Source organism: Watersipora subatra, chromosome 11 (assembly GCF_963576615.1).
Source record: "Watersipora subatra chromosome 11, tzWatSuba1.1, whole genome shotgun sequence".
Lineage (NCBI taxonomy): Eukaryota > Metazoa > Bryozoa > Gymnolaemata > Cheilostomatida > Watersiporidae > Watersipora > Watersipora subatra.
Window position 1 is genome coordinate 33,003,349 of NC_088718.1, and position 12,847 is coordinate 33,016,195.

The 12,847-nt window shown below is 32.6% G+C and overlaps 1 protein-coding gene across 2 annotated transcripts in view; it reads left to right on the forward strand.

Moving 5' to 3' along the window:
- The window catches only part of LOC137408748 (putative acyl-CoA synthetase YngI), a 54,552-nt gene that overhangs the window by 18,963 nt on the left and 22,742 nt on the right, over nt 1-12,847 (forward strand). For both annotated transcript variants that reach the window (XM_068095331.1, XM_068095330.1), the window contains exons 9-12: nt 2,297-2,410; nt 4,596-4,744; nt 5,439-5,586; nt 8,712-8,767. In XM_068095331.1, coding sequence (XP_067951432.1) covers nt 2,297-2,410; nt 4,596-4,744; nt 5,439-5,586; nt 8,712-8,767 — 467 coding nt within the window. The remainder of the gene's footprint in view (nt 1-2,296; nt 2,411-4,595; nt 4,745-5,438; nt 5,587-8,711; nt 8,768-12,847) is intronic.

Consider the following 12,847-nt stretch of genomic DNA (forward strand, 5'->3'; position numbering starts at 1 on the left):
AATGTGTATTACATTGTATTATACATTGTGTCTTGCATTGTGTCTTACATTATGTTATACAATATGTATTACATTGTGTTATGCGTTGTGTCTTACATTGCATCTTACATTATGTTATACGTTGCGTCTTACATTATGTTATACATTGCGTATTACATTGTGTTATACATTGTGTCTAACATTATGTTATAAATTGTGTATTATATTGTCTTATACATTGTGTCTTACATTGTGTCTTACATTGTGTTATACATTGCGTCTTACATTGTGTCTTACATTATGTTATACATTGCGTATTACATTGTGATATACATTGTGTCTTACATTGTGTCTAACATTATGTTATACATTGTGTATTAAATTGTGTTATACATTGTGTCTTACATACATTGTGTTTTACATTATGTTATACATTGTGTACTACATTGTGTTATACATCGTGTATTACATTGTGTTATACATTGTGTCTTACGTTGTGTCTAACATTATGTTATACATTGTGTATTATATTGTCTTATACATTGTGTCTTACATTGTGTCTTACATTGTGTTATACATTGTGTATTAAATTGTGCTATACATTGTGTCTTACATACATTGTGTTTTACATTATGTTATACATTGTGTACTACATTGTGTTATACATTGTGTATTACATTGTGTTATACATAGAGCTTTCCTCATTGTCTGACAGGTTCAACTTAACTTTTACATTGATGCAATAAACTAAATACCACAAAAAGAATATATTGATCAACTAGTAGTAGGAGTAACCCAATGAAAAGAGTTATAAAGGGTATAAAAAAATTGTTGTAAAAATAATATTTATATGTTATAGATAATTGAAGGAATCCAATCTGCAAGCTCTATGGTTTTATCGAATATATTAGGTGTTGATGTCAGTTTTTCTAAGTTCCTCTTCAATCACTGACACACAAAGGCTTTGTGTGTCAGCGATTGACACACACGCCTTTGTGCAATTCTTTGCACAAAGGCTAATAGTGCCGCACCTCTCACAGAGTGCTCAACCAAACCGTACTGTTTCGTACTGTATTATATTTATATATATATATATATATATATATATATATATATGTGAGAGGTGCGGCACTATTAGCCTTTGTGCAAAGCTCATCACTTTTGTGATTTGAGCACTCTGGTGCCAGCACATTGACTTTCTTAAAGTCTGCGAGGCAACTTAGTTGTTTCGTGGCAGGAAGTCAACTCTCATTGGTAATGGGATTTGTGTCCCTTGCCTAAGCTCTGAGCTGCACTGATGAGGCTTCAATAGCCGAAACAGTACTGTCTGTAGCATGAGTATATATATATATATATATATATATATATATATATATATATATATATATATATATATATATATATATATATATATATATATATATATATATATATATAATACAGTACAACTATATATAATATATATAGTTATATATATATTATATATATACATATATATATATATATATATATATATATATATATATATATATATATATATATATATATATATATATATATATAATACAGTACGAAACAGTACGGTTTGGTTGAGCACTCTGTGAGAGGTGCGGCACTATTAGCCTTTGTGCAAAGAATTGCACAAAGGCGTGTGTGTCAATCGTGTATATATATATATATATATATATGTATATATATATATATATATATAAAACAAAGATATATATATATCTTCTCCAAGATATATATATATCTTGGAGAAGAAATTGAAAAATGCTGGAATGTAAGAACAACTGTAATCCCAGTAGTCATTGGGGCACTCGGCGCAATAACACCGGCACATAAAATGTGGCTTGCCCAAATACCAACAGCAATCAACTCAGGTGAGTTGCAGAAAAGTGCGCTATTGGGAACAGCTAAGATCTTTAGGCGAGTGCCCAAACTCCCAGGTCTCTAGTAGGAGACCCGAGTTAGAGCAGAATTTACCCCCCATACGGGTTAACCGGGGTGAGGAAACAATTTATATATATATATATATATATATATATAAATAAATAATTGAAGGAATCAAATCTGCAAGTTCTATGGTGTCATCGAATATATCAAGTGTTGATGTCAGTTTTTCTAAGTTCCTCTTAAATCGATGATAGAAAATTGACAGTGAATTCTCAAGCTTATAATTGCTAGCATTGTAACGTTAAAACATTAATTTCTAAAAACTAAAACAATAGACTTAAAATACTAAAACCTAACATTAACTTAAAAAAAAACGTTATATCTCAAAATTGATTGTTACGGTGAGGATGTTTTTTCATAGACATTGTATGGAATGAGTGAAGCTGGTGTGATTGGAACATCATCTGTGGGTGATACAGATGAAGATGAAGAAGCTCGAATGCAGGCCAAGCTTATTGTAAAGTCTAACATTCAGGTTTGCAACTGCGTTTAGCTCTTGCGCTTCACACTAATTGCAGTAATTAACTCAACACTGTTAGTCTGAGAATATGATCAGCTTGCTCTTCAATAATATTTTTGGAGTAATTATTGCATTTATGTCTTGCTGAGGAAATTCGATTTGGTATATACAGTACAACCTTTAATTGAATGCCCCCACTAATAGAATGCCACTATAGGAGAAGGGTTGGAAAATAAAGCGCCACTTTAATTGAATGCCCCTTTTACATTCTTTGATCGTTACAAACACATAATAGCGAGTGATCAATAAAAAATTGTCTACAAAATCGTACTAAAAATGACTTGGTTACATCAACAACAATCACTGTATACACTCATGTATAAGTCAATAGGTGTTTTTAAGACAAAAATTTTCTTTATTATAGGTATTACTCATGTATAGGTCGACCCTGTTATTCCAAAATATTTTGGAGTAATTATATCTAATCTGCATCGCATTTTGCTAAACTAGAATATAAAATTTTACGTTCAAAGTTTAAAGTCTTTTATCCAATACAATAAATAAATAAATAGAGTTCTTTGACCTGTTTTAAATCTGTCGAAGAACAGATATTTATATATGTACTAGCTGCACAATCCGGCATTGCCCAAATAATAAAAAAGTTTTTGGACAGAAAATTTATTTGTATTTAATATATAACAAAATTTGCCATTCTAACTTTCAAACTACATATCATGAGAAAAGTGTTTTGCGTAATTGAAATAAATTAAGAGAAAAAATAAAAACAACTGTAAAGGTTTTCAGACTTTGTCAAACAACTGTAACCTTCAAACTTTTTATCATGATAAAAATGTGTTGCGCAGGTCAAATAAATTATAAAAAATAAAACAGCTATATAAGGGTTTAGATATAAATGTGAAGTAATTAGCAAGTAAGTCAGTTAAGTCAGTTTTGCTAAGATTTCAATAAAAGATGATTTGGTAATGATACAATTAATATGAACTGGGAAAACAAAATAAAAATCCTTAATATGTTGAATTAATAATAAAAATTATTGTATAGAAGGGTGTGTTTAAAAAAGGTTACTGTTCCACCAGAAGATATCCATCAAAACTTTGAATATGACAATAGCATTATCTCTCGATATTGGGAAATGAGAATGTTATACTGAGATCGCTCGAAAAATGGGATATCATTCTTTGCCTGACCGAAAGAAAAGAGAATGTCGAGGCTCTTCTCACGAATATGTACAGTATACTTGTCGACATGAGAAGAATTGGCTTTGACCCCAGATATAGTAATTGAATTTTACAATAAATATTTCTTAACAGGGCATCGTAACGCGTAGCCGCACTGGTAAAATAATCAGCACACGCTATAGTTATAGACAGGGAGACACACATACGGATGGGCACACCAACTTTGAGAAATGTATATAGACAGAGAAGTCGTAGCATGTGGGCGCAATGCTAAAATAATAGCTATAGCTGGACAATCAAAACGACGAATACACATAAAACCTACTTTGAGAAATATATATACAGATATATAAAAATATAAATACATATGTATAGTATATTGCATTATATTATACATACATGTATATACACAAAATCCTTAATATATATTATCTTTGTCCTTTGCAAAACTTACCTTAGAGTACAAAGTATAACAATCAAAAAAAGCCATTCAAGCGAAATCAGACCAAACTTAGACAAGCATATTTGAAGACTAAAGGACCAAAATTATTTACACTGTTCAATTGAAAAAATTTGGGCAATGTAAAGCCCGCAAGCATAAGTGAAAGACGCTCTTTTGACTTTTCAAAAATTTCATGATTATCTGCAAGCGAAACCACATTAAATAAAAGAAGTGATTTTGCATCATATTGCAGGCATGCTAGGAGTTATCTGCTCAGAGATTTCAAAGTTGGAAACTTTATAGACCATCCTTATTGGTTGATTGCCACTGACTAATGACATGTGATTGAAGAGTTGTTTTCATACTCACTGGTAGCCCCCTTGAATTCTATCTTCCTCAATCTATCAGCCGAAAAAGCCCAGCTCTTGAAATCTATATCTGTTTAAAACCAATATGCAATGATTGACTAACAGCTAAGTGCTTGTTATGTTTTATATTATAGTAAATATATCACAGACGTAATGAAATATTAACGAATGAAAATATGGATTTATGACAGCTGAGAATTGTGGACTCTAACGATGAGGTGGTAGATATCGGTAAAGATGGTATGGTGGAAGTGAAAACTTTCAGCCGATTCCTAGAATACAGGAAACAAGAACAACGAACAAAAGATATGTTCACTGCTGATGGATTTCTTAAAACAGGGTAGGAATGCTTTGCACAATTCTTATGGCGAATATTGATACTACAGGTGGGTACTTACCGAATTCTCTGAGCACTCACCGACTCTACTATGGCATAACTATCATGCCATAGTACAGCCATGTGCAAAAGCATAAGGCCTAATAATTTTTATAATTTTAATACTTTGAACTATAAAACTCAATAAGCCCAGTATATTAAATTTAAATAAAATAAAGTTATACATCATTTTGATGTTAAAATGTAGACTTTTTTTGTAATGTCATTGCGTTGTCTGCAAGTTAAAATTTATTGCTCCTAATTACGTACTGTAATACCTTTATGCGATGAGACCTACTCTGTATTATTGAAGCATTAGCAAAATTAACAGGAGGCAATTCTTTCTTTCAAGACACTATGCTAAATTCCTTTTAATTGTTTTAAATGTTTGAAACTTGTTCTTTTTTAGCAGAACAGATTCAGTAACTTTTGACAAGTTAAGCACTCATTTCTCAAAATAGAATTTAGTAAAAAAAATATTTACATTTAAACTGCTTAGCAACATAACAGTTTATGTATTCTTGTACTTTTTTAAGACAAGTTATAACTAGTTTTATATATTCTAGAAGTACTAGACTATTGTAGCCGGTGGTATACTTTTGCACATTGCTGTAATTATTAAAATAATAATTATTTTAACACTGATTTATGTATGTAGAGATATGGGAGTGATGTACGAGGATGGCACATTCATCATCAAAGGTAGAGCTGTAGATGCTATTAGATTCAAAGTCCTGGGAGATGTTATTTATCCTGGACCTATAGAGGAAGCCATGTCACAACACCCTGCTATCGATGACATATCGGTGAGTTTATGTCACCAAATAATATCACCAAAATTATATAGAGGTACAAGAGATATAACTCTACAAAGCTGTGATACAACTTTACTTGCCAATAAATTGGGTATCAGTGTAAGTGTAGCCATGAATTGGCATGATATAATAAGGAGTTGTACTTCCCTTACCTTGTTTTCCATTGTAAAATGGTAGCATCGCTAGTTGTACTATTCTTTTTGGTCTTTCATTCTTGAAAATAAAAATTCACTTGCAGTTTTAGAGAAAACTGCATTATAACCTTGACAGAAATATTCTCAGTTTTTCGACACTGGGCAAGCCCCTCAATTTGGTCGGCACTAAATGCATTCCAGCGATGTCTTTTCTGACATGGCTGGCTCACCAGCCCCTGTAAGCCAGTGCACTGTCACACGTTTCACATTGCAGTCACACTAATACATTTCTTTATATCATTTCAGTTGATATAGAGAGGTTACAAGACTAATTCTATTACTGATCTAATTGCAGTTTCACAAACTGTATCCTTATGCAAATTTTTAGCCTTTCAGTCGAGCCAAAATATGAAAGTTGTTTTCTCTTTAGCAAGTTAAGAAATATTGAAAAAAATGCAGTTCAGATTAGAAATAGTTAATCAACTGTGAATAGACTAAGGGAGACAAATCTTAAAAAAGCTTCACCCTAAAGACAGGTTAAATTTCAAGCCTACAATTTTCTAAAGAAAGTGGTTGTTGGTCAATTGAAATTCATTTGCTGGAAAACTTGAAAATTCAAACCTTTTCAACTTATTATGGCAGCAGTGCAGCAATTCATATTTTTATCAGCAGTAGTAACAATTTTGCATTAAGACTTGAGGCGTAAGCAGCAGAATGGTGTTCTATTTGATGAAAAATTGTACAATTCTACAAATGCTAAAAGTATTTACATGGTTTCATTAAATGCTATTTAAAGGTTGACTTGCAAAAAAATTCACATTACAGTTTTTCGGTATCAAAAGATTCACCATGTCTTACTCTGTTGTGTTGTAGGTGCCAAATATGTGGAAATGTGATTAAAAGCTCTTAAAAGCTCAAAAACGAACAGTTAATTGCAGCCATCCTGAAAACGCCGTAGATTGGAATTCTTCTCAAAACGGCTCAAATGTGATGTAGCTGGACACGATGTGCTTTTGTTTACACTTTCATGCACTCTCATTCGTCGAAAAACTTTCACAAATATACTTCACACATTCAATAAAACCATATCTATTGTCCGTGTTGTCCATGCGTGTACGTTTCATTATCATTGTAATGCTGTCACTTTGAGCACTGATATCTCTAAACCTAGCCTAAAAGTTAGTTTATTTTTTGATCTTATAGCTTGAGGGGGTGCATATCATCCTCCCACAACTGTGAGGAGCCTGTTTTCACCTGTGATGGTCGAAAAATGCTGCAGAAATTGTTCGCATCATTTGGCCAGAAATATGGGTCACATGATCAGATTAAGACAAGACGATTAGACCAAGCTGAAACGAAACTGTAGAGTGGCGAGTATCTATATTTGATAAAATTTTTTTGGTAGAACCCGAGGTGTATGTCATAAACTAGTGCTACGAGACGTTTTATATTGAGCCTTTTATTGGCCTTTCATTTCACGCGATAACATCACGTGTCAAAACAAAAGCCACATCGAGTTGAGTGCATCATCAAAAGAGAAGGATTCCAACCTACGGCCGTTTCTTTTAACTGTTCCGTTTTTAAGTTTTTAAGAGTTTGTAATCACATTTACACATATTTTGAACCTACAACACAGCAGAGTAAAACATGGTAAATCTTTTGATACCAAATAAGTGTAATGTAAATTTTGTTGCAAGTCAACCTTTAAGTAAATCCGTAGGAAAAGAAATCCAACCAGAGTTAATTTGAATATTCACTGTATTAACCAATCATAGCATTTTAAAAGTAGAGCACTCTCAGTGGTAATCAGAATGAAGAGGAGATTAGATGCTTAATATAAACTTCTGTATCGACTGTCAGTTCAGCATTGGTAAAACAAGACTACATGAACCCACCCAGCTTGCCTACACAGCCAATAGTTAAGTTATGGCGCTGGAAACATTCGAGAATCAGCTATACAATGAATTTCAACTAAAACCCAACTCGGATAAGAAGGACTTACGGCGGACTTACTTAGACTTACTTACCTAAGTCTACAGGAGTCTTCAGAGATTTGCCGAACAACTGTTCAAAACTCACAGTTGCCTTCTGAACATTGAAATTTTTTATATGTATTAGTACCCTGGTAGTCTAGTGTGCCATGAAAGATCGTCAGGTGTGTTATGAGAGATTGTCGGGTGTGCTGTGATAGATCGTCAGGTGTGTTGTAAGAGATCATCAGGTGTGTTGTGAGAGATGGTCAGGTGTGCTGTGAGAGATTGTCAGATGTGCTGTGAGAGATTGTAAAGTGTACTGAGAGAGATCGTCAGGTATGCCGATGCAGCAGAGAGAATGACAATCTGCACAGTTAAACGGAAACACCTGAAGGTGGTTGATTAGCGCAGGTGGTGGTGGTCTACCAAGTCTAGTGTTGTGAGCTGCACACCTAACCATTCCTTAAAACAGAAGGTCGGAGAGACACAATCCTTTGTTATAGTAAATATCCTGTCTAGCAATTATGTGAAAGACTAAGTTGTTTTAATTTTTCTAGAGCCACTCAAATTGAAGTATTTCGCTTCTGTTGTTTTTTAATATTGGAAAATTTTGATGAAAACAAATCAAATTGTAACTGTAATAAGTTTGTTGATATTTGAAACATTGCAATAGCAAACATATAATATCGCTTAGAATGATAGAAGTATTCCATAAATCTATATTCTTTAGCCTGTCATGCTTAACAATGCATCATTCATGATATTACTCGATGTATTTGTTTGCAGAGTAAATCCGAGCTATAAAAAAGCATTGGATAAAAGAAATGACAATATCTTATCTGTAGAATGAAGTTTTTTGGGCTCCGTGGCATGGCTATAATGACAGCAATTCTTGTTTGTCATTGAACTTCGATATTGGCCATGCCAAACAAAGCAATAATAATTAGGCTATGTTAGCCAGCACAAATTATACACACTCATAATCATGGTCACAGTGTATTTATTTCAGGTGATAGCTGGGACTACCAACGACTACTATGGAGATGAACTGACTTATTGCATCAAGTAAGTTCTGTGTCGGTGCAGAAGGAAGTGATATGTTTTATGTCTGCTGAGTTTGTAACACTGGCTTATACATCTACACTTACACTTACACATATATTTTGCTATTATCCTTAGTATGTGTACTTTTACAGTATCTTCAAAAGTAGCTACAATGTCTAACATACTTCATGTATAGTGTCATTTAGTATATATATATATATATATCAAAGTATGTATGTCGTATATCTGTCTGCATTCCAACTATAGCTATTAAAATCTTTGAACAAAGAATCCGCACCGTAGAAGATTAGATCTCGGACCTTCCAGTTTGCAAGTCTGGGGCCGTACCAATTAAGCCACGGAGATTGGTTAGTTTGCTAGCTGATATATGTCGCTGTATGGGATGGGAGCGAGTACCCTGAGGCTTTGCGTACTACGCAGGCTCATAACATAACGTCATGAGAAGCTAGTAGCTCTCATTATAGGCATACTCAAATTTTCCATTGACGATGTGCCAGGCTAATAGCAAGTGGCAGGCAACTCTTATTAATTATCGTTGTTTATAAGCTGATTTTTAACACCCGGGCAACGCCGGAAAGCACAGCTGGTATATATATAGGATATATATAGTATATATATCATTCAGTATTATATATATATCTACTATATAAAGGGCAATCTGTGTGTGTGTGTGTGCGTGCGTGCGTGCGTGTGTGTGTTTGGTGTTTGGTGTGTGTGCGTGCGTGTGTGTATGTTTGTCCGCCTTATAGAGTACCATACTTTTTGGACTATTAGCTACTAATTTTTTCTGATGGTTTGAGCCATGCGGCTTATATAAGGGTGCGTCTATTCTGTGGTTTTTTCTTTCACCGCTAGGGCGCATTAACAGGAATCTCCGGTTAGTGAGCCTCTATGCATAACCTATTCATCGATTTGCGCTTTCACACAAAAATGAGGTAATAATTACAACTCTATGAATTTCTTTGAGCTTCATGACACGCGATGCTTTTTTGTTCTCGACGTATTAGGGCTAAATTGTTTTCGGCAAAACGATATCAACAATAGACTCTCTCGATATTAAAATTTGGCGATTAAATTCTATTAACTCTATGAAACACGGTGCCTTTTTTGCGTTTTTGTGAACCTCTACGTCCGGCTTTTTTTAAGGTTCACTTGCAAAATCGCCGCAATGGTTAATACTTTTCACGCGAACAATTGAATTATCTCGAGTAAGAATAGCCTCTAGAATTTAGATTCTCTAACCTTCAATCAGACAAAGACACTACAATATTTTATTTTTACATTACATATCATCGTACAAGTATCGTCATTTTCAGAGTTTTGATGGATAGCTGTTGGTGGAACAGTAACTTTTTTATACACACACTCCTATACAAGAATGGTTATTATTAATTCAACATATTCAGAATTTTTATTTTGTTTTCTCAGTTCGTATTAATTGTATCATTACCGGATCATCTTATATTGTAATCGTAGCAAAACAGACTCAATTTAGCTATTACTTGCTAATTATTTCACTTTTACATCCTAACCCTTGTATAGTCATTTTATTTTTTTAATTTATTTGACATGCACAAAACATTTTTCTCATGATATGAAGTTTAAAAGTTGTTTGACAAAGTTTGAAAACCTTTACAGCTGTTTTTAGGTAGAATGACAAATGTTGTTATATGTTAAATACAAATAAATTTTCTGTTCACAGACTTTTTTATTACCCGGGCAAACGCTGGGTTGTACAGCTAGATGTTTTAGCTTACACATCTTTCCTTTTAAACCTAACCAATTATTTTTTTGTAATTAATTTCACATTTTACAACAAACATTTGTAAGATTACTGTAAGATTTATTGTGTAAGATTACAAGTATCAGTTATTCCTCACTCTCTTATATTTACATACATTTACATACTTTGAGAAATATATGTAGATATATAAATTTACATTCTTTTATTACATTTATGAACTTCTTATAACTTTTGAAATTTATAATATAGGTTCTTTAAAGTTTGTTTCATCTTCGTTATTATTTCAACTTGCATTCTTTTAAACATAATTTGAGTATCGTGTTTGAAGTTTAAATATTATTCATTTTTCTATCACTGTTATTATTACTTGGTTAGTTTCCAATCTTTATTATTAATATTATTCTTTTATTCAACCATTTTTGGCAGGCATTGTTATAATAAAATTTCAACTACAAAATACTACCATATTATGTCATATTTTTTAGTATCGTCGTTTTCAAATAATTGATGAACAGCTTCTGATGAAACAGTAACCTTTTTATACCCACACACTTTTATGCCAGAATGGCTATTATTCAACATATTCACAATTTTTTTTTCTCAGTTTGTATTAATTTTATCATTACTGTATCATCTTTTATTGTAATTGTAGCAAAACCGACTTAATTTAGCTATTACTTGCTAATTATTTTACATTTACATCTAATCCCTTTTACAATTGTTTTATTTTTTTTAATTTATTCAACACACATAAATTATTAGACTGGCAGAAAACATTTTTCTCAATATATCAAGTTTGAAAGTTACAGTAGTTTGACAAAGTTTAAAAACTATTACAGTTGTTTTTATTTTCTCTCAAATTATTTTAACTACACAAAACACTTTTCTCATGATATTTAGTTTAAAAGTTAGAATGGCAAATGTTGTTATATATATTAAATACAAATAAATTTTTGGGCAAAGACTTTTTTATTACCCGGGCAACGCCTGGGTATAAGTACAGCTTATGGTGTAAAATAGCAACTACAAGTACAAGCTTAGCAAGTACAGCTTATGATGTAAAATGTTGAAAAAATAATAGCTATAGTTAATAATAGCTATAGTTGAACTCACCGAAAAAAAGACTACAGACTGGGAAATATAAATATGTTAGCTGTACCACCCGGCATTGCCCAAGTAATATAAAATTCTTTGGCAGAAAATTGATTTGTATTTAACATATAACAAGATTTACCATTCTTACTTTAAAACTACATATCATGAGAGAAGTTTTTTGTGTAGTAGAAATTAAGAGAAAAATGAAAACAACTGTAAAGGTTTTAAAACTTTGTCAAACGACTGTACTTTTCAAGCTATTAGCCTGGCATATTTCCAATGGAAAATTCCACTAAGCTAGTTAATAAGGCTAGGCTTCTATTGACGTACTCCTTTACATCAGCATTGTTTAGCTCCGCTGTTCTAATAATAGCTATAGCTGGAATGACAGCCGGAGGGATTTTGAGAAATATATATACACTAGTTGTGCCACCCGGGGTTGCCTGTGTAATAGAAGAGTCTTTGGACAAAAAATTGATTTGTATTTAACATATAACAACATTTGCCATTCTATCTTTCAAACTACATATCACGAGAAAAGTGTTTTGTATTATAAACAATGAGAAGTAGTGAGACTTGTTCGCTATTAGCCAGTTTAATAATGTGAGCGAACAGCTTCTCGTGACGTTATGCTATGACCCGCGTCATACGCAAAGCAGTTAGGTATTTGCTCTCATATAATAACTTATACATGTATTGGCATGGTAGCAATTCGATTTCTGTAGTCTAGTGGGCAAAGCATCAGACTAACAATTGGCAGGATCTGAGATCGAATCTACTTTAGTACGGAATATTTATTCCAAGATTTTAAGATCTATAGCCGGAAAACCGACAAACGACGACATACTTTGAAAAATATATACAGTCAAACATGGATAACTCAAACTTCATGGGACCAAACGAAAGTGTTCGAGCTATCAGAGCACTGTCACAGGTCCATGTATTTATTTATTTATTAGTAGATACACGTACCTATACAAATTGTAATATAAATCAAAAGCATAAATGGCTTGTTTCAAATTAAATGCTTCCAATGTAAAGTTTAAAACTTTTTTATCAAAAAGTATAGGAGATTTTTTTATCACTTGAGATTGGTTTGTTGTTTGAGGTGATGTTATTGCCAGGACGTTTTTTTAGATTAAAACTGGCAAAACTTGATCGTTGTTGAAATGCTCAGAAGAAAAGATATTTTTTTCTTTTGAGCGTTTTAACCAAGATCAATTTTGCCGATTTTTCTTGAA